The 24,066-nt window shown below is 31.7% G+C and overlaps 1 protein-coding gene and 1 non-coding gene across 3 annotated transcripts in view; one reads left to right on the forward strand and one right to left on the reverse strand.

Moving 5' to 3' along the window:
• Gsk3b (glycogen synthase kinase 3 beta) overlaps nucleotides 1-24,066 on the reverse strand; it is a 164,051-nt gene that overhangs the window by 35,540 nt on the left and 104,445 nt on the right. For both annotated transcript variants that reach the window (XM_046458003.2, XM_046458002.2), the window contains exons 6-8: nucleotides 20,504-20,610; nucleotides 15,961-16,058; nucleotides 551-646 (exon numbers count right to left, since the gene is read on the reverse strand). In XM_046458003.2, coding sequence (XP_046313959.1) covers nucleotides 551-646; nucleotides 15,961-16,058; nucleotides 20,504-20,610 — 301 coding nt within the window. The remainder of the gene's footprint in view (nucleotides 1-550; nucleotides 647-15,960; nucleotides 16,059-20,503; nucleotides 20,611-24,066) is intronic.
• On the forward strand, nucleotides 928-1,055 carry LOC124101894 (small nucleolar RNA SNORA61). Its single transcript, XR_006854735.1, has one exon. It is a non-coding gene; the product is annotated as a small nucleolar RNA SNORA61 (small nucleolar RNA).

The following is a 24,066-nucleotide window of genomic DNA, read 5'->3' on the forward strand; positions in this document are numbered from 1 at the left end:
TGTAAATACAGCAATTGCTTGTAATGTATACTCACAGCAAGATTATGTCTGCTTTTTAATCTTGCTCCCAAAATACCAATAGAAAAGTAAACAAGGAAAGAAAAATCACACAACAACATCTATAATTAGGTCTATGTTTTAATAATTTAAACAAAGAATATAGAAAATATATGAAATGTATGTTATTATTTGTTATATAATATTGAAGTATGCACTCTATGTAAATGAAGAGATTAACTTCTGAATTTCAGGTTGTCAAATTTTATATGTAATATCCTACTCCAATATTTTAATGATATAGATACATAATCCTTACCTTGCAAATGAAAGCCCAGGCTGGAAATTGTCTACAGGAAATCAATGGGAACAAAACTGTACACAGTCAATGAAACACTGAAGAACAATTACTCAACTATCTTTACATGCAGAACTGCTATGTGCTTGTATTCAGGCAGCTATCTAGTCTCAAAATAATTCAGTTTATAAACAACAAGAAATCCAAATCAACTATTGATTGATGTGGTTTCTTTAAAAACTAATTTTGACTCACCTTTGTCCATGGATGTGCCTTAATTTGAGGGAATTTGAATTCTGTATAATTTGGGTTCATTTCTCTAATTTGCTCCCTTGTTGGTGTTCCCAGGACCTAGATAAACGAAGAAAATTATTGCCATCTTTCCCCACATACTTATAGTCATTGTGTTTTAATGCATTGGTTTCATGACAAAAGAATTTCAAAGTTAAATTTAAAAAGTAACTAAGAGAATGGAGCAGACTTTTGGGAAAACATTTCAATTAGTAATTGAATTAGTAATTGAACAGCTCTAAATTACTATCAAATTTATACTATCTTAGACACAGATTTCTGAGGATAATAAAAATGTAAACCTGGCTCATTAAAAAAAATTACTAAAAAATAATCAAGTAACCCTCTGGTTTCCTTTCCTGTCAGATCTGATCACTGGTCTTAGCATCTGTGAAAGGAGAAAACCTAAATTCAAGCTGGTCTTAGAGTGTAGTTTGGCATATAGTATACGGGATAGTTTCAAACAGGTTTAAAAAAAAAATGCAGCAGATCCTGGGTTTTATCCTTAGCACTGCAAAAACAAAACAAAACAAAAAAACAAAAAACAACAACAAAACAATAAATAAATTAGACAAAAATTTTAAAAATCAAGTAAGAATCAGGCATCACCATCTTTGTTCTATTTTTTAAAATAATCTGTCTGCAATTATCGCATCTGGAATGAAAGTATCTTTTACTCACTTTGTAAGGTATAGCCAAAGATCATATTACTAATATATTAGTCATCATTAATTTCATTCCATCACTGAATATTTATGAGTGTCCCCTGAGTATAAGGAACTATAGTATGATCTGTGGAGGACACAAAGAACAAGAGATTTCCTACAATAAACTCGCCTATTTGTAAATTTTCAAAAAGGAATAAGGAATAAGGCAAAAATATATTAAGTAATTAGAGCTATACTAGGCACTAAACAAAGTACAGGGACCTCAGAAGAAAGGTATCAGAAGAAAATATTAAATGCTAAAAATGGGTACTCTGAAGAGAGATACCACATATTATTCATCTTTATAATCCCAGAATGCAGAAAAAAACCAAAGTTTGTTGAAATAAAATATTTTATCATTTACAATTCAAGGACAATTACATAGAAGGAGAATAATGCAATGATAAGTAGTGTGTGGTAGCAACCAGAGAATAATCAGGGATAGTTCTATAATCATCCAAGATAAAGCAAAAATTTTCATATTTTTTAGACTCCATTAAAACTTTCAGAACTTCATTAAAAATTTAAAAACAGTTCATCATGGATTGGGAGAAAACATTTGCAACACATATTCTGCAAAGTGTTTGAAATACATAAAGAATTCTTATAGTTTAGAAAATACTGAAGACACATCTGTATAATAAAACAAGTTTTATTAAGGCATTGATTGTCAAGATATGGAATCAACCTAGATTTTGGTATATGTACATGATGGAATATTATTCAGTTATAAAAATGAATTTTGCCATTTATAGCAATGTGGATGGAACTGAAGGACAGTAAAATATTCAGGCATATAAAGACAAATATTGCATGTTCTCACATGTGGAAGCAAAAAAAAGTTGATATCAAAGAAGTAGAAATAAGACACTGATTACCAGAACTTGGGAAGGGTATGGGAGAAGGAGAAATGGGAGGATGGTTAGTGGGTATAAGGGTGCAGTTGGTTAGATGGAGTAACTTCTAATGTTCTATAGCACAATAGGATTAAATATGGCTAACAACAATTAAATATTTCAAAACAGCTCGTAGAGAAGAGTATGGATATTCCCAATACAAAGAAGTCATACATACCTGAAGTGATAGATATGCCAATTACCCTAATAAGATGATTACACATTGTATATACATGTGTTGAAAATGCAACACTGTACCCCATAAATATGTATAATTAATATGTGTGAACCAAAAGTGAAGAAAAAACATTTCTTAAAAAATATTTTTTAGTTGTTAATGTATCTTTATTATTTATTTATTTATATGTGGTGTTGAGGATCAAACCCAGTGCCTCACACATGCTAGGCAAGTGCTCTACCACTTAGCCACAACCCCAACCATAAGAAAAAACATTTTTAAAAAGACCTTTAAGACAGCAGACAAAATAACTTGGAATAAAATGAGTAAGAAATAAATGAAAAGCACTAAGAAGACAACTCAATAAAAACAGTCAAAATACATCTCATCAAAGACAACAGAGAGCAAATAGGCACATGAAAAAATGTTCACCATCATTAATTGTTAGGAAAATACTAATTAAAATCACAATATACCAGTATGTACCTGACAAAAAGGCTAAAGTTTGACTGTACATATCATGTCTTGGCAAGGATGCAGAACAACTAAAGCTTTTAGAACTGCTGATGAAAGTGTACAATGGTGTAGTACCTTTGAAAAAGTTTCTTAAAAAGTTAAAATATATACATTTCATAAGATTCATCATTCCCACTCCTAGGTATTACCGAAGACAAATGAAAGCAAATATTTATACAAAACTTGTACACAAATGTACACAGCACCTTTTATGTAACTGCTAAAAAGTGGAAACAACCCAAACATCTATCAACAGGTAAATGAACAAATGGTGGATAATCATATGAAGAAATACTACTTGGTGATAAAAACAAACAAAAAACTAAAAAACATGAATAAATTAAAAAAATATATGCTGAGTGAAAGAAGCTAGACCAAAAAGTATACCTAATTTATAAACCCATACATATGGAATTCTAGAAATATTTTTAGGTATAGTGACAGAAATAAGATTCATTCTGTCTACAAGTGGCTGAAAAAAAGAATTACAAACAGATACGGAAACTACTGAAGGTATATGCTTATGTTCATTATCTTGACTTTATAAATATATCCAGATGTCGAAAGTTATCAAATTGTATACTTTAAATACGTGCAGTTTACTACATGCCAATTATACCTGCAATGAGAACTTTCAGAAATTATATTAGAATACATAAAGTTTGGGTTAAAATAGATGGATGGGATATTCTGATCTGTACTATTCACTGGTATAAAACAGTAATCTAGTTAACTATAAACTGACCTTTAACCATTTAAAATTTCTGAGTAATCTTTTGATATTCTTGGAAAGAAAATTTAAAAATGTAAAAATAATCTACATTACAACACATCTTCTAAATCCTATTTCTAACACTACTCTGGGGGAGAGTACTGTCTTGGGGGGTACTAGTAATACATCTCCAACTATATACCCTCCTCTCATCCCTCTTGGAGTACATTTTTCGTTTAACAGAAAGGAACATGCTATCTGTATCGGGAAAGTAAATCTCTGGTTTCAGTAGCTATAGATAATAGACACTTATAAGCCAGGCATTGTTCATGCATAAAAGAAGGCTAAAAAGCATTTGTTTTTATTTTCAAATACAAGCAAGCACTTATATATTATATTATACTATACTTCAGATGAAGGGGAGGGTGTGTCTGTGTACAAGTACTGGGAGACAGGGAAAAGAGTAAAGAAGAATGAGGGAGTACTAGTGAGCCTATCAGTAATTTTGTTCCTCCACATGCAACTCCAGTTGAAAAAACAACAGGAATGAAATGAACAAATGAGTATTTATAAATGCATAGATTCATTGACCCTATAATCTGTTCATTTTAAGTTATATACCCTAACCAAGAGAAATTCTTATACATTTAAAACCACATTGTTCAAAGTAATAAACATTGATGACAAAAAGCAAAAAATCCATCAACAGAATTAATGTAAGTTGTTGTATAGCCAATGGCATATAAACTAGCAATGTAAATAAATAAACTGGAGCTATCCATCTTATGGATGATCTCATGAACACAGGGATGAATTTTTACTCAACAATGAATACCTATAGTATGACTGCCTTTATTAAAGTTCAAAACCAGCTGAGTGTAGGTTTTATATTTTTAAGTAAGAACACATGGAATTTCACTTTCCGTGCCTGGCTTATTTTACTTAACACAATGTCCTCCTCTGCCTATGTTGCTGCAATAACAGGATTCTTTCTTCTTTTCTTTTCTTTCTTTTCCCCTCCTCCTCCTCCCCCTCCCCCCCTCCTCCTCCTCCTTCTTCTTTTCTCTCTCTCTCTCTTAATGGCCAGGGAGTATCCCATTGTGTACATATTTCATATTTAATTTGTACATTCACTTGCTCATGGATAACTCAGCTGACTCTGTATCTTGGCTATTATCAGTAGGGCTGCAATAAACATGAGATGAGAGCCCAGTTATCTCTTTGATATACTATTCCATTTCCTTTGGGAAATGGACAACAGTGGAATAACTGGATCATATGGCAGTTCTATTTTTAGTTTTTTGAGAAATCATACTGTTTTCCCATAACAGACATACTAATTTACATTCTCACTAACAATGTGTTGTTCTTTCTTTGCATCCTTTGCCAGCAGGTTCTTTTTTTCTTTTGTCTTTTTAAATATAGCCATTCTAACTGGGGTAATATGGTATCTCATTTTGGTTTTGATCATCATTTCCCTGATGATTAGTGATGTTGATCATAGGCTCATAAAAATGCTGGCGATTTGCATATCCTCTTTTGAAAACTGTATATTCAGCTCATTGAATTTTTTAAAAATCAGATTTTTTTTGCTGTTTTTTGTTTCCTATGTATTCTGGATATTAATATCTTGTTTGATAAACAATCTGCAAATATTCTCTCCCATTCTGCAATCTGTCTTCATTCCATTGTTTGCTGTGCAGAAGCTTCTTAGTTTGATAAAGACTGTTTTTGCTTCTGTTGCCTGAACTTATGGGGATATACTCCCCCAAATCGTTTCCTATATGGATGTCTTGAAGTTATGTTTCTTATGTTTTCTACTAGTAGTTCCATGTCTTACACTTGGTCTTTGATTCATATTGAGTTGGCTTTTTTTCTTTTTACATGGCGAGAAACAGGGATATAGTTCCATTCTTCTGTATATAGGTATCTACTTTTCTCATCATCATTTATTACAGAAATTACCCTTTCTTCTATGTTTTTTGGTGACTGTCAAATAATTTGGTTGTGAATGTGTGGATTTATTTCTGGATTCTCTCTTCTGTTCCAATGGTCATATCCCTTGGCGGCTATTCATCCCCTTATAATAAATCAATCATTTCAGCTATACCTGGTCCCATCACATTTCTTCTAAAACTTTTCATTTAAATAAATTTATTACAAATTTATCCATGGATAAATATCAAATCAGGAATTATGAATTGAAAATTACCATCCTCAAAGAAATTCAAAGCAAGGAAGCATCTGACAGAAAGCTCTGAAATGTTTCTTCCACAGCCTTGTTATTTTATAACTGTACACAAGAGGTCGCCAAATTTCAATAATAGAGCTGTACAACCATAATGAAACATACTATAGATCTGATCTCACCAAGTACTCCAAGTACACCAACCACTTCAACTAGTGGGAATCCCCTTTCCATGTTCAAAGCCCAACACTTAGTAAAACTCATTTCACTAAATCAATTCACTTAATCAATGATTAAGGTGGTATGTACCTTGAAAGACTGAAGGGACATACAGCTAGGCTAATTTGTAATAAATTTAGTAAAAGCGTTTTAAATAAGTGAAGAAAATATGTAAAACAAGAATATGCAAAAGCTACTATAGGCATGATTAAGTAAACATCTTCATTTCATTTCTGAATAAAAGAACTAGATATTCAATTTGGAATACTGTTAGGTGGGTTGCCTATATCCTAAGTTTGGCAAATTTCCCTACTTAAAAAAAAATTCTATTTTAAAATATCTAATGTCTTCTAATGACAATGGAATTATTACTATATGTTTTATTTCCAGAAGATTGATGAAATGTTATCTCCTGTGGAATTTCCCTACAATTTACAGGTTTTTCTTTTCTTTTCTTTTTAAAATATCTATTAGATTCAAATACCTAAAACAATAAATTCTCAACATAGATTTGATTTAATTTCTACCTCTTTCCTAGACATGTTTTCGAATCTCTCAAGCACATATTTTTGAATTGAATTTCTGGGTCATAATGTAACTCAATGTAAATATTTTGAGGAAGGCCCCAACTGCACCATTTTACAATCCCACCAGCAAATGTTTGAGAGTTCCAATTTTCTATATCCTAACACTAGTTATTGTTTTAAATTTTAGCACTTCCAATTGGTGTTGAGCATTTTTTGTGTGATTACTATTTGTTTACATATCTTGTCTGGAGAAAAGCAGATGCTTTTTTAAATTTTTCAATTAGGCTGTCTTTTTATTATTGAGTTATTAAGAATTCCTATATAAGTTCTTGATACAAATCCTTTATCAGATGTGATTTATAAAAATTGGCTCCCATTTTATCTTTAAACTTTTTGATGGTGTCCTTTGAACCACAGGAGTTTTTAATTTTGATTAAGTCCATTATCTACTTTTTCTTTTGTCACTTTTTATGTCACATGTAAAAAATATAATGTCCAACTGAAGGGCCCAAAGATTATACCTTTTCTTTGTATAAATTTTATAGTTTTGGCCCTTGCTTTTAGGTCTTTGATCCTCTGCGAATTCATTTTGTAAAATCAATTAACTGACCAATTATAATTGACCAGTTATGGGATGCAGTGATGTTATTATATACATACATAGTGTAGAATGATAAATGAAGCTAATTACTCTGTTCATTACCTTAAATACTTATCATTGATTTCTGTCTGATTGCAACTTTAAACCCTTGGACCAATGTCTCCCACTCTCCCTCTCTCCTATCTTCTGGTAAATACCAGCTTATTATCTGCTTTTATGACTTTGACTATTTTGGACTTTCCATATAAGTGAGAAAACACATGGTTCTGATGTTTCTAAGCCTAGCTTATTTCACTTAGTATAATGTCCTCCAAGTTCATTCATACTGTCACAAATAACAGAATTTCCTTTTTTAAAGATTGAACAGTATTCCATTATATATTTTCTTCATTCATTCATTTATTTCTTCATTCATTTATGAACACTGAGACTAATTTCATGTCTTTACTATAGTAAATAATGCTGCAATGAATATAGGAGTGCAGATATCTATTCCACATAGTGATTTCAACTCCTTAGGCTATATACTCAGTAGTGAGACTACATGATCATATTGTAATTCTATTTTTAGTTTTTGAGGAACTTCCATATAGTTTTCCATAATGTCTGTACTAATTTACATTCTCACCAACAGTGTATAAGGGCTCCCTTTTCTCATATACATATGAGTGTATATGGTATAAGTTAGGTCTAATTTCTTTCTTTTGCATGTGGATATCCAGTTGTCCAGGCACCATTTGTTGAAAATTCTATTCTTTTCCCAATGAATTGTCTTGAAATACTTGTTCCCCCCCCCCCCCCCGCCCCCAAATCAATTGACAGTAAAGAGGTTTATTTCTGGACTCTGAATTCTATTCCATTGATCTACATAGATACATTCATGCTACTGACTACATTTTCTACAGCTACATAAATAAGTTTAGAAAACCTATTATATGTTTTCCTGTGTGATTACTCCAACTTTATTTTTTTCTTTTTCAAGACTGCTTTGGCCTGAATAATAATAATAATAATAATAATTATTATTATTATTATTTTAACTGAATAAAATTTTATACTTGGAAACAAGTTCCTACCTTCCCTCAAAAAAAGATTACTATTATTTTGATTATGCAAACTACTGATCAGAAAGTGAAAAATTCATTCTTGGTTGATATAGATTCACAATACCTTTTTTTTCCTCTCTCCCTAAGTGAATCTAGACAAAAATACATGTAAATATATTCAAGAAGGAGTTTAAAACAGAAAGGAAGATGTCTGAATCTCGGGTTAAAAAACAACACTATATTTCTTTAAAAATATCATTCTCTTATATAACACAAAAATCCTGTAAACATACACCCAGTTCTTGCTTTCTTTGTGAAACACTAATACTGTAAATCATTTGTAGCACCACAATCCAAGATTTTTCATTTTTCCTTATATCCTATATCAACAAAGTAATAAAAAATTATTTTATGAATATGAAATAGCAATCTTTAAAAAATTATAAATACACCCATCTACAAGGTTGCTGTGCATACAGACACACACATATACATATATATTTTTCTTTTTACACTATCCGACTGTTAACAATCATTGCTTTAAAAAATATTGAACATTTTATTGCCAAAAAAAAAAAAAAAAAACTAACAACAAAGTTCCTTAGGGTAAAAAAGGTCAGGTGTAGCCAATGAATGTTGTCAACTGACAGATTTCTATCATGCCTCATCTTCCCCTTTACAAACATTTTACAGATAACTTCAAAGAAAAACAATGTATTAACTGACGCCCTGAAAGTGTGTGTGTGTGTGTATTTATTAAACTCTGGTTTAGTATCTTAGAGCTCTGATTAAAAGATCATATGCCAAGAAAGGAATGTATAGGAAGTGAAAATCTAAAATGCTTGCTAAACAAAAATGGTAAAAATAAGATCGGACTGTACTTGAAATCAAAGGAATTAACCAATATACTCTTGACTGTATTAGTTGATGCAAAATGAAGCCTAGTCTAATGAGACTTCAAAATGATTTGATAAACTGATTACAATAAGATTTAGGGGTTGTTTTCTACACTTTGTGGCAATAAATTTTTATACTAATCTTACACTAAATAATAAATATGACTTGATGGGATATCTGGATATCAAATTGACATTAAGGATCATAGTGTTTTCTCCAAAGCTACCAAATTCCAAGAACAGAGAATATCAATTTAGCTGATGATCAATCAGTCCATTACTTCAACTCTACTGGATATGGTTTGGTGGTGATAACAACAACAATAATTAAACTTAATTTCTAGGGTGAATACAGGATTAAATGTTGGAATGAATGTACACTGCTTAGCCTAGTGCCTGGGACAAAGTAAGGTCTCACTGAGTGACAGGCTTTTATGAATAGCAGTAATTTCTTGGTATTCAAAAATATAAGATTCCAAGGAGCCAGAAATGCACTGATTTGCTAAATTACACCATGAACAATCATCAAACTAAAAGACTAGGAAAACAATTATTTAGACAACATTTGTAACAAAAATTGTGGCTTTCTTAATTTAATATAACCGTTTTTATTTGTTTACTAATGAAAGATTTCAGTACAAAACCATCAAAAGCATCTTTTTTTCTAACTCTGTAATTGTAAAAAGATACGATTCCTTAAAACAAACAAACACTATCAAAGAATGGTAGAAAGCAAAAAAATTTAAAAATGCTCTCCTTTCCCTTCCTCTTAACTTCACTCCCCACTGATAAAAATTTGAAAGCCCTTTTAAATCTTTTCTTATGGACAAACACCATAAGAAATTAAGTCAATCAACATGGCTACAATAACATAATAATCAAAAGATGATGATTTTTTGTGGTGCTGAGGATTAAATCCAGGTCCTTTACATGCTAGGCAAGTGCTCTATCACTGAGCAACATCCTTCCAGCTGTCAAAAGATCATATGATCAATCACTTTCCTATACTCCAATTATAAAACTACAGGAAGACCATCCTATTCACAATTACCTTAAAAAAAAAAAAACACTTGGGAATTAATCTAACAATGGAGTGAAGGGCCTCTATTATGAAAAGTAACAGAATGATGAAGAAAGAAACTGAAGAAGACCTTAGAAAATGGAAAGATGTCTCATGTTCTTGGATAAGCAGAATTAACATTGTAAAAATGGCATACTACCAAAAGCAATATACGAATATACCAATGATATTCTTCACAGAACTGGGGAAAAAAACACAAACAAACAACAGTTCTAAAACTCATTTGGAAAAATAAGAGACCCAGAATAGCCAAAGTAATTCATAGTGAGAAGAGTGAAGAGGGAAGGCATACATCACTGAACCTCAAATTATACTAAAGATCTACAGTAACAAAGACAGCATGGTACTAACACCAAAAGAGACATATATGACCAATGCTCACACAGAATACAGTCAACTGATACTAGACAGAGGTGCCAAAAACATACACTGGAGAAAAGACAGCCTTTTTAATAAATGGTGCTGAGGAAACTGGATATCCATTTGTAGAAGAATGAAACTTGACCCCTACCTCTCACTCCACACAAAAATCAACTCAAAGTGGATCAAAGGCCTAAGAATTAGATCAGAAACTCTGCAACTGACAGAAAAAAATGCAGGTCAACACTCCAACATATTGGAACAGGCATTAATTTTCTTTTGTAACCAGAGTTTCAAAGCACAAGATATAAACCAAAAACCAATAAATGGGATAGCATCACATTAAAAAGCTTCTACAGAGCAAAGGAAACAAGAGTGTGAAGAGTGAGCCTACAGAATGGGAGAAGATCTTTGTCACCTGCTCCTCAGGCCATTAGTACCCAAAATATGTAAAGAACTCAAAAAACTTAATACCAAAAAAAAAAAAAAAAAAATCAAACAGCCCAAGTAGTAAATGGGCAAAAAAACTAAACAGACATTTCTCAAAAGGAGAAATGCAAATGGCCAAAAAATACATTAAAAAATGTTCAACATTTCTAGCCATCAGGAAATGCAAATCAAAACTACATTAAGATTTCATCTCTATTCAGAATGACAATTATGAAGAACACAAGTAATAATAAATGTTGGTAGGATGAAGGTATACACATACATTGTTGGTAGGCCTGCAAATTAGTGCAACCACTCTGGAAAGCTATATGGAAATTAGGAAGGATAGTAGAACGAAACTGACATTATTACCTTATGTACATATATGACTGCACGACCAAAGTAATACTATAACATGTACAACCAGAAAAACGATAAATTATACCCCATTTATGTATAATATATCAAAGTACATAAATGAATTCTACTGTCATGTATAACGAATTAAAACAAATAAAAAAATATTTAAAAAAAAACAGGAATGGAACAACAATGTGACCCAACTATCCCACTCCTAGGTGTATATCCAAAAGATCCAAAATCAACATGCTATATGGTTACAGTCATATCAATGTTTTTAGTACAATTCATAACAGCTTAGCTATGGAACCAACCTAGATGAATGGATGAAGAAAATATGGTGTATATATACAATGGTGTATAACTCATGAAGAAAAATAACATTATGATGTTTGCTGGAAAACGGGTAGAACTGAAGCCCATCATGCTAAATGAAATAAGTAATATCCAGAAAGTCAAAGGTCAAACGTTTTCTCTAATAAGCAGAAGCTAGTCCAAAATGGGGAGGGGAGTGTGTGCCTGTGTAGGTGGGTGGGTGGGTTCCATTAAAATAGAGAGAGATTGGTGGAATGTAAAGAGGGATAGAGGAGGTGGGAGGAGAGAATGGGATAAGCGAAGAACAGTGGGATGAATCTGACATAATTCTCTTATGTACATATGAATACAACACAGTGAACTAACTTTTGTTTATAACCACAAGGTACTAATTAAAAAAAACTATAAGTAAATAGCAGAAAGATCACTAAAGTAGAGGAAAGGGAACAGGGGAGGGAGGAAGGGAAATTAGAGTAAATTCTATTCTACACTCTTGTATCAAAATGAATCCTAATTTTATATATAACTAAAAAGAACTAATAAAAATTTTTAAAAGATTATCTAAATCTCACTGTGTTTTATCTTCAAATTTCTTACATAAAGTTTCAATTAGAGATATGATTTTACTACTTCTTATCTATATAAAAGCTATCTATCCCAATGTCATAATTAATTAGTTATCACTGAAAAAACTAACACTTCAGTAAAATTGTTTTACAAAAGAAAGGAACTTTGTCACATAAAAATTTTATTATTGCAAATAATTTAATGTCACTATTTTCAATGTTAGCATACCAAATTTAGAAGATAGTTTTTACAACTATAATTACTAAAACTAGAGAAGCTACTGAAATTCTATCAAGAGGTAGAACTTTGACTAATTCTGCCCTAAAACTCTTTCTTTCAAAAGCAATGGTCAAATTATTACTAAAATATAAGTTAATGTTTATGGAAAAAATGAAAGTATATTTCTAGGCATATTAATACATTTTAAAATCTTTAAAATCTTACAAAAAGTTGTTTTCCCCCAACTCTCAGTTTTGTGATGTTTTAATCCAGAAACTGAACTTGGGACTGTAGTTAACCTTTCCTTACTTAAAATTTAAATTCAGAGAAAATATGAGTAAAACCTACAGCAATTCTAGGTCTGGAAGTGCTTCAACTTTAATTCATTTGGGCAATTTTGGGGGACATTTGTCACTTATTAAGAGAATCAATCATCAAATGTTGAGAAGCCAATGTCATGTAAACTTCTTTTGAAAAGCAATGTCACTTTACCTTAATGATATTTTTTTCAGAATCTTATTATGAAACTCAAAATATAATCATAGATGAAATCTATGTAGTCATTAAAAATACACTTCTGGACATGAGAAAATATTCATATTTATATAACTATTTTTAATAATGTGACATAGCAGTAATGATTGTTCTTTTCTTTAAATATGTGTGTGTCTTCTTCAATGAGCATATAAAATTATATTATAAAGTAACTGTCATTAAAAAATATTACCCTTGGGGCTGAGGTTGTGCCTCAGTGGTAGAGTGCTTGCCTATCATGTGTGAGGCAGTGGGTTTGATTCTCAGCAACCACATATAAATAAAATAAAGGTCCATTGAAAACTAAAAAATCTTTAAAAAAAAAAAAAATCACCCTTACCAGTATTACAAAAGCTTTCTCTCTTTTTAAAATAATCCCATTTCTATGCCTGATGGCAGAGGTGCCAAATGACAATGTTATGTCAGTGAATATATGTCTGGTACAGCTTTTTCCCAGACATTTGATTTTTCACCACACATATGAAACCACATCAGATATTTCTTGGGGTTTACTATGTCTACTATGTGTTTAGGAAGATATAAATCTATACATCTATACTTAAATTAGAATTAAACTAGTATATGTTTAAGAAAAAAAAATCTTATTATCCAAAAGTTCTAACAGAATTTTTCTTTTCTTAAATGCTGTGAAATCCAAGCCTCTTTTAGCTATACAGAGATCAACTGATATAAAATTCTTATCTGATAATTCTGTAAATAAAATTAACCTCAGAAAGTTATGTTTTGCATGCCAAAAGTGATTTTTCATGACTTTGTTTTATTCTAATTTGAATTTTATTCTAAATATTTTATGAAAGCTTTCTTATTAGAGGACCTAGAGGAACATTAAAAAAGGTAGCTAGCTGGGGCTGGGGTTGTGGTTCAGTGGTAGCGCACTCGCCTGGCATGTGTGAGGCACTGGGTTCGATCCTCAGCACCACATAAATGAAAAATAAAGATATTGTGTCCACCTAAAACTGAAAAATAATTTTTTTTTTTTTTTTTAAAAGGGTAGCTAGGGGCTGGGATGTGGCTCAGTGGTAGAGCACTTGCCTAGCATGTGTGAGGCCCTGGGTTCGATTCTCAGCACCACATATAAATAAAATAAAGGTCCATTTATAACTAAAATAAATATATATACATTTTTAAAAGGGAATAGTTAGAATTAGATAAAGTTGTTCAATTTATAAAACTGTGTTATTCATGCTATAAATTACTAGCATGAACATCTGAGCCAATAAAATTTAATAAACAACATATACAACAACCATATCTACTTATATATTCCCAGGCAATTTCAAAATCATGAAAAGGTAATGATCTAGCAGCTTAAATTCAATTCAAACCTTTACTGAAATCTGCTTTGTACCTTTAGACATTAAAACATGACAATAAATGAAGTCCCTGCTTACAAAGTTTAACTGTGGCAAAACTACCACATAAAAAACTTCATGCAATTTGCTATATGATTATCCACTTTCAGTTTCCACTTAAATTCAGAGAAAGGTATCTATTTTGTGTGGCGTTAGCTAATTCCAAATACTCCAAGAGAATACCTATGAAGTTTTCAAAGGAGAAAAGAGCAAGCTAACAGAAAAGAAAGGTTTAACATGGATTCCCTAATTACCATAAAGACTAAGGGTTCACAACTATTATTTCAAAAACACTTGAGAACTGAACTGGGGATCTGAGACTGTCCTCCATGGAAAAGTCAAATCCATTCTTAAAGCCCTGATTAAAGTTAACAGTTTCTACTGAAATCTAAAGTTAAATTAGAAAAAAATTAAATTATAATGACTAAAAGTGGCACAAACAAGCTCTAGATAAAGGTTCATAAGATATTATGGCAGATACAAGGTATGGACTTACCAAATAAGTTGAGCAATTTCATTTGGATCATGTATGAATTAATTAATAACAAAATAAATCATTGCGAAATTTAAAAATAATTTGTAGAGAAACGATACAATTCTATGAACAAATGTTTATGACAAATAGAACAGCAACATGCCTAAAGAATTATAGCATATGAGTTCAAGTATATCAAGTGAAAGCCTAGGGATATAAGAAATACTAAATGGCTGTACTAGAGCAGGGGTCAGGAAACCACAGAACCCACTCTGTTTCAACAGGGCTCAAGAATTAAGAATTAATTTTTACAGATTTGTAATCAACTTGGTGATATGGAATATTAAATTGAACTACAATTAAAGAAATATTTATACCTCCCAAAAAGCATTTATTCTTCTGATTAATAGACCTACATTACAAATAAAAACAATTGTGCTCATTTCCTATTACATTTTTATTAATAAAAAAGAATGCAAATATGTTTTCTATTTCATTATTTAAGTACATATATAACATCTTTGATTCTGCCTTTTGGCCCACAAAGCCTAAAATATTTTATATAGCTCTTAATAGAAATAGTTTGCCCAATTCTGTATTACAGCACTATTAATTTTAATAGTGGGAAGCATTTTTAGACTTTTAGAAAATAAAGAGAAGTCTCAGCTGAAAATTGTAAAAAATTTTATGGACAGTAAGGAAGATCAAGGATCTCACACACTGGTCTTTTCAACCACATTTGCACACAATGACAACTAGCAAAATCCCCTTGACTAAAAGAAAAAACATTTTTATAGAATGAAGTATAAAGCTTTAAAATAACTTGATTGTAGTCCTATGCTCAAATGCTTGAAATTATATAGAGAATTATGGCTCAGCATAATAAAAGCTGATTTCTAGCTGTCCAAATATACAATGGGCTGCATCTCAAAGAAGTAATCTAATGCTTTGAAACAGATCCCTTTCCTGCATCAGACACAGAAAATAGATTTTCCAGAATTATTCAACAAGAAGTGGGTTCTTTTACCTGCTCTACACCTGAATTTGCAACATGATCTTGAATCACTTTCTCCATTTTTTTAAGTTTCTTGCACATGTGTGTTTGTGTTTGTGATATATTACTAAAACAGCATCAAAATTACTTTCAGTTAAAAACTCAAATTCAATCTTCTCACCTTGATTATTTCTACCAACTGATCCACACCACTGTCCCCTGGAAATATTGGTTGTCCTAGCAACAGCTCAGCCAACACACAGCCTGCAGACCATACATCTGAAGAGAACATAAAGATTTATTAGACTCTGAAACTTAAGTTGAAAAAAATGTATATATTTTCTAATTTTACTTAAATTATGCTGATCACAAAGCAAATATCACAAGGATTGTATAATCCTAAACAGGATTTTGAAAAATACAAAAAATTTCCCTAATTCAATTTTAAATTAGTGTTACACTTAACAAGGATGAAATAAGGCCAATGAGAATATTCCAATAAAGCATAAAGTATCATTTTCAACTACCAGGTCTTCAAGAGAGGATTAAAGTTCCAAAGCCACAGAATGACTGTGTACTTCTCTACTTAAAAACAGTCAAAGTGACACAATCTCTGCATGTTAGGAGATGCCTACAGAGGAGGAGCAATACAGGGTTCAAACTCCCACAGACACTGTGTTTTAAACCAATGAAAATTCTGACTTTTAAATGGTTGACTTTTATGTGAGATGACTGACAGAGAAATATGCTTAACTATATCATCATTCTAAATGCAAAGTAATGACAAAGACAGCAAGGTATATATTTCATTTCAATTTCATAAATCATCAAAAATAATTCATTTTTAAGTCAAAATGGGTATCCCAAAGAGAAAACTTTTAAAATAATGTAATCAATAAATTGAATAACAATACATTTTAAAAATTAATTTAAAGCACACATCTGGCTTATCTAGTATATTCTTGGTTTATATCTATTATCCTTGACTAATCATTAATAACACCCTCTTTCTGCCAAAAAAATATCTGAAGATAAATTAACTGATATAAGTGATCACTCCAGTTAAATTCTACTATTAACATTTCCTGCAAAGAAAAGCTATTTTTCAGTTTTCAGGTTTCTGAGATTCCTGGGTTTTGTATGTACCAAGACTGAAGTACTTTAGGGAGATGAACATATATTATTGCTATATCAAGACTGAAGTACTTTAGGGAGGTGAACATATATTAGTGCTAGATAGGTTTTTCTATCTACACGTAGGGAAGGAGAATAATAGTGAATGGTATGGAGATAGTACATCTCAAGAGGGATTCAAAAATCTCTGCTCAAGTGACTACTTTTATTGACCTAAAACAAGTCATAGATTTCATTTGAGAAAAGCCAAGTTGATTTTGTTCAGCTCCAAGTAATGACAGTCAAGACACTGGTTCTATAATGTAGACCAAGACAGTCAGTCCTATGTGTTACCTTAAGAAACTGCTCAATGGAACAAATGTGAAAACCTACTAGAGACTCTTTATTTCACTCAAAGCCAATTGTACTAAATTTTACAGATCCAAATGGAAAAAGTACATCTTACTAAACATTTTATTTTGATTCAAGTTTTAAATATTTCCTTCCTATCTGATTAGATAGAAGTTAGTGTGCACCTACTTTTTTCCTTAATAATACTGAATAATTCATCTCATAAGGCAAGGTCAGAAAAATTACTGGGGAATGCATTAAAAAAACAACGGAGAATGTAATAGGAGGATTCAATATAAATATGGAAAACATGAAATAAAATCAAGGAATACTATTACCTAGTAGTTCTCACCAAAATTAAAAATCAAAAAATTCGGCGACAACTATACTAAGTACCCTTTGATTCATGTTAAGTCAGTCAAAATACTAAAACCAGGTGTTATGGTTTAGATGCGGTGTCCCCCAAAAGCTGATGTGTGAGACAATGTAAGAGATTTGGAGGAGACATGATTGGGTCATAGTCCTACCCTCATCAGTGAATTAACCCTCTAATGGGATTAAATGAGTGGTAACTGGAGGCAGGTGGGGTATGGCTGCAGGAAGCGGTTCATTGGAGGTGTAGTTATGGAGTATATATTGGTATCTGGTGAGTAAAGTGTCTCTCTCTGCTTCCTGATCACCATGTGAGCTGCTTCCCTCTGCCACATTCTTCCACCATGTTGTTCTGTGTCACCCCTAGGAATAAAGCCGGCTATCTATGGATTGAGACTTCCAAAACCATGAGTCCCTAAATAAACCTTCCTTCTTTACAATTGTTTTCACCAGATCCTTTACTCACAGTGAGAAAAGCTGACTAAAACACCAGGGGGATACCACAACTTTTTTGTTCTTACTTCACAGGACAAAATGGGGAACTCTCCAAACATAAAAATTCAACTAAACAATAGGTTCACGCACCGCCCCCCCAAATGTTCTGGTCCATTGAAATTTAGTTATTTGGGGTTTGAGACACAGTGGCATTCTGTTTCATACTTAACTCTTATTCATGATAAAGTCATATTTCAAGATCATCTAATTTAACACATTTACTTCACAGATAAGGAACTTAAGGCACGATAAATGTAAACAACTTGTCAAAGGAAAAGCTGCTGATAGCAGAGCCCTAGACCTGGAATCCACCTTTAATTCCCAATGAAGACAACACTGTCTCAAAGTCACAGAATAACAGCTTCTTCAAGAGTCCATATGCTTAACTATCCTAAAAAGAAAGCCTTTGTTCTGATTCATTCATCTCTCAGTAAGATAATATAATCAATCTTAAGTGACTATCATTTCTAACATTATTCTTAAAAGTGTTTTAAAAATGTTCCTGTATTAGTATACTTCCAAATATCCTTTTTTTTTGGGGGGGGGGGATGTTTACAATTTTTTCAGAGCCTTAAGAGGCAGATCAAATCTAGGTTCGCTAGGGTTTCAAAATCCCTAGTTTATATAGACATTCCATGTGGTAGATGATAAGAGTTATGAGACTTTTTCGGATGAACCAAAGTGCGTTTATTTTAGGTGACCTGGGCACAACTCATTCCTGTGTCATTTCTGAAGATCATTAGTATCATATATTTGAATAAAATATAAAGTAGCTAAAAAAACATTCAATGACATTTCCAAAGACAAATAGGTAAAATTTACTCTAGGGGCCATTCAAATTAACAAATGCCACAGAAAGAACATCACTTTGCATTTCTATAGCACTTTCACTAATATTTTATGGACTCTCACAGACACTAACAAAGGTAGGTAGAACTGTTAATATCTAATTTCAATCTTACAGCTCAGCTAAGCACAATATTACAAGATTTGGAAGTCAAATCCAGGTTGAACTCAGGGAAAATATTCTTTGTACCACTTCTCATTTGTCTTTTAACATATTACCACATAACACAGACATTAGCATTACATACACACAGTGTTATATTCTCTCTCCCTTTGTGCAGCAGTTCTCAAAGTGTGCTCTGTAGAACCCTATGTCTTCTGGATATTTTCAGAGGTCCTGGAGAGCAAACCTATTTTCTCAAAGAATATGCTATTTCACTGGGTAGAAATTTGCACTTGATGTACAAAACAAATGGTGGATAAAACTCTAGTCCCTTGGAACAAATGAAAATGTAATCCAGCATATCCCTTTTTGGCAAAATGAAAATGAAAATGTTAAGAATTTTTATTTGTATCATAAAGTCAAAAAGTTTCCAAAATTATTGTTCTTTTTCTTTCTTTCTTTCTTTAAGTTTTCAGTACTGCAGGGTTTTTGGGGGGCTGTGTATTTATTCTATTCTATGTTCCAATTTTGGACTACAGAATTCTAATCAGAAAAAACATATAAGAATAAAATAATTTTTTGTGTCCACTTGCACCATATAGCCTAAGCTTGCCCCTTGTTTCTTAGTTTCCTATTCATGTACAGCTGTTCATGTATGGTCTGTATTTTAACCAGGGTGCTAAAATGGGGAAGAAAAGGTCAATAGAGACTTCAATTAATTGTCTCCATTCATATCCTTCAATCACTAAACATCTCTGCTACAGACTTCTAAAGAATCAGTGAGCTGGACGCTCAGCTGGTTGTACCTCAGTGGTAGAGCACTTGCCTCGTATAAGTGAGGCACTGGCTTCAATCCTCAGCACCACATAAAATAAAGAAAGAAAGGTATCGTGTCCATTTACAACTAAAAATAATTAAAAAAAAAAAAAAAGGAATCAGTGATCTTGGTTGAACTGCTAATGATTTATGCTGACCTGAAGTTAAATAACCAAAATAAGACAGCATGGGATGAATTCAATAATATGGTCAGCCTCTGTTATTAACAATAACCTGTTAATTATTGTTAATAACCTGTGTTACTAACAATGAAATAACATTAAATTCTCTAACTGGCAATCAAGCTCAGAACTGAACATTTCAGGCAAATTTAAGAAAGGTATACAACTTAGGATTTGAATCATTAATAAAGTAAAAACAAATAGATAACCAACTATAGCTTTATAATTTTAGTACTCAAAAAAATCCTAAAGATTACAAAGTGTATTATAAATTCTTAAATGCAAAATTTAAATATATGTACGTATATTTCTACATCTCATCTTTAAGAAAAAATATAGGTAACACCCTTCTTTCTTGGCCAGTGAAAGTAGATTGATAATAATGAATTGTTAAAACCAAGATGCAATTAATAATTATAAACATTATATTCAGATTCAGAACTTACCTATACTAGAGGTATAATCAGTGGCTCCAAAGATCAACTCTGGTGCCCTATAGTACCGAGAACAAATATATGAAACATTCGGTTCTCCTCGGACCAGCTGCTTTGCACTAATAAAAATATAAAAAATAAAAAGTGTTTAAAATTTAAACTTTAAAGGAACTTATAATTATCATGCACAATACCAAATGTTTATCTTTTAAGTTTCACATCATTCCAATCATCCAATATACAAAATAGAAAATATGAACCATAACTATCCCAATCTACAATTTTCTCACATTTTTTTTCAGTAAAATAGAACAGAGATTTTAAAAGGCAGAATGGCTCAATTGTTGCCTAATAAAAAAGTGATTAAAAAGTCAGAAAAGAATAAATGTTGAATTTCTTCTGATTCTGTTTCCCAAATTCTACTTCTAAAATATTAAGATGGAAGGGCACAAAATGAAGAGACACCTCTCTCAACCAAAAGGCATGATAACAGATCAGAATAGAAGAAGGAATATTTCTAATTCAACATATCCTTACAATTTTACTTCTGACTCAGGATGAATATCTGAAGGAATACACACCTAATCTCTTTAATTTCCACATTTTGGTTTATTTATTAACTGTTTACATACTCATTATCCAATAAACTACAAAAAGATAGGCCTTAAACTTTAGGGAAGAAATTATTCACAACCTACAAATTCGGTCTCTTGTGGTAAGTCTATGTGTTCTCTTATTTCAACTTTAACTCTAAAATACTTTGTAGTATGTATTTTAAACAGTATAGTAAATTGTACTTAATATATTTTGAGATGTCTGTGAAGAAAAAATAAGCTGCTACAGAAGCTAACCATTTAAATAAGCTGCTACGAAAGAAGCTAACCATAATAACATCAAACATAGATACAGAAAATAAATACATGCAACAAAATTTTAAAAAGTAAGTGCCAAGAAAATTGTGACATAAAGGTACAGGAAAATCAGAATAACAATGGATGAAAATAGTCATAAGGATTTTGAAGTCTAGGCTTTCTTTTCTTCAATTTATTTCTAGTCAGTGATTACTAAATGACCTTAAAATTTTTTTACCCTTCATCACCATTTGGAGGGGCAGGGGGTACTAGGGATTGAAATCAGGGGCACTTGACCACTGAACCATATCCCCAGTCCTATTTTGTATTTTATTTAGAGGCAGGGTCTCGCTGAGTTGCTTAGCACCTTGCTTTTGCTGAGGCTGGCTTTGAACTTGTGATCCTCCTGACATAGCCTCCTGAGCCACTGGGATTACAGGCCTGCACCACTATCCCCTGCTCATCACTGGTTTAAAAGTTTATTTTTCACCCTTTCCCTCCCTAAGTACTGACAAACAAAAATTTCACGAATCAAAAATGAAACGTATTTTTATGTTTTCTAAAAATTAAAACATTTCATTTCAAGCAGAGGTGATAAGAAACTTTTCTACCTTTAAAAGTCTACTTTTTAAAACAAAATAGATTCCAATTACAGTTTAAAAATTCACTGCAAGTCAAATGGTAACAATGAAAGCTTTGTAGTCTATAGACTCTTTCACTACTTGATACATGTGTCTACCCTCTTTCTCTTACAAAATAAGGCTGTTTGTAAAACTCCCTACTCAAGAGAATTCTTAGCCCATGTAGCCCTTCAGCTACCTTCAGGTGCTGTTTCACCCAGTAAAGAATTAATAATAAGACATTAATACTGGTCTGTTCAAATCTCCACCAACCTAGTACCTAAGAGTATCAAGTGTCTCTCAAACCCTACTTGCCCAAAACAATTTTGTTAAAAACCAAGAAAGCACCTTTGTTATCAAAGAGTTTATAAAAATGCAGTCTTACCATACAAATAAAATCTCTGTTCCAAATTTATTAGAATAAAGTCTAGGCTTTCTTTTCTTCAATTTATTTCTAGTCAGTGATGACTAAATGACCTTAAATTTTTTTACCCTTCATCACCATAAACTGTCTAGTACAGACAGTTATCCTGTTAGTTCCTCTCTGGTATTATCATTTAAAACAGTCTTTTGCTCTTTTCTGCCCTGAAGAGATCTCTCTGTTAACTTGGATTTTCCAGGTTTTTTCATCCTTATCACAAATTAGAACATAAAGTATCATGTTCTAACAACATGGCCAGTCTCAACTGTGTTTTGACACTAAGAGAGAAAAGAAACTACTAATCTTGGTGTCACAGTCTTTTTAAAGTACTTAGCAGTCAATTATTCTCAGTGGGAAAGATATGCATAATGATAAAACTCATCTAATTTGGGCAAATATCCTACAAAAAATAAGTAGTCATACTTTATTTTAAGCATCAAAAGTTTTGATTTTTTTAAGTATTTTTTTTTTTTTTTTAGTTGTAGGTAGACACAATACCTTTATTTTATTTATTTATCTGTGGTGCTGATGATCAAACCCAGGGCCGCACACGTGTTAGGCAAGCGCTAACAATCCCAGCCCCAAAGTTTTGATTTGATTTTTTTCCCACTTTTATAGTTCAAAGGACAGAGTTATAGTGAGCTGTGTCCTAGGATACGTGTTTAAAATTAGGAGATAGTAAAATGGGATGGCTGAAAGAGAATACATTTCTGAGACTATTAAGAATTAATTTATGATAAGCAGATGTGCTTGGTTTTTAAGGATCTCTCTACTACAGCCTGTAGAAAATATATCCTATGTGAAACCTAAAATTTGAACTGTGGGATGTGAAAGTATTATAAAGAAGTAAGAACACAGATACTACCAGGTCTGAGTCAATATGTAATCTACAAAGTTAAGTTGAAAAATAAGAATTTGTGATAAGGATGAAAAAACCTGGAAAATCCAAGTTAACATAGAGATCTCTTCAGGGCAGAAAAGAGCAAAAGATTGTTTTAGATGATAATATCAGAGAGGAACTAAAGGATAACTGTCAGTACTAGAAGGGAATATAGGCTTGACTGCATGGAAATGGAAAGCATAAGGTTTTATTACCAAGTCACAGTATATTACCAAAGAATAAGTTTAAGAATTCAACAAATTTGTAGGAATTTACATAAAAGAAGGGAGAATAAGAGATTACTAGAGGAAAATAAAAATAAAAGTTTCAACTAGATCCACCTTTTACCTTATTCCTGAATTGAGGTTAATTCTGAAGTTAAAAGGATACATAGCAATGCATAAAAAAAATATTTTAATTAGTTCTTACTGAAGAAATTAATATACACATAATATACATTTGACCAACACTCAAATATAATCAATGAAAAAGTGAGTATCCCAACTACATTATATTCCCCAAATTTCTCTACCCAGGGGAAATATTATAGATTACATATTATTTTAGAAACAAGTCATATGCATGTGTGCATGCATATATATATATATGGATATACATATATACGCATATACACATATATATTTTGAAATGTATACACATACACACATATAATCACAGTTTATTTTTTTAAAGCAAAAGGTAGCATACTACACAGTCTTGACCTTGCTTTTTCTATTTAATATTTACTAGAAATGATTCCCTTCTAGTTCATAAGGAGCTGCTTCATTCTTTTTCTTGGTGGC

Source organism: Marmota monax, unplaced genomic scaffold (assembly GCF_021218885.2).
Source record: "Marmota monax isolate L192 unplaced genomic scaffold, Marmota_monax_Labrador192_F-V1.1 WCK01_AAM20220418_F8-fsc00052, whole genome shotgun sequence".
In the NCBI taxonomy this organism is placed as follows: Eukaryota; Metazoa; Chordata; class Mammalia; order Rodentia; family Sciuridae; genus Marmota; species Marmota monax.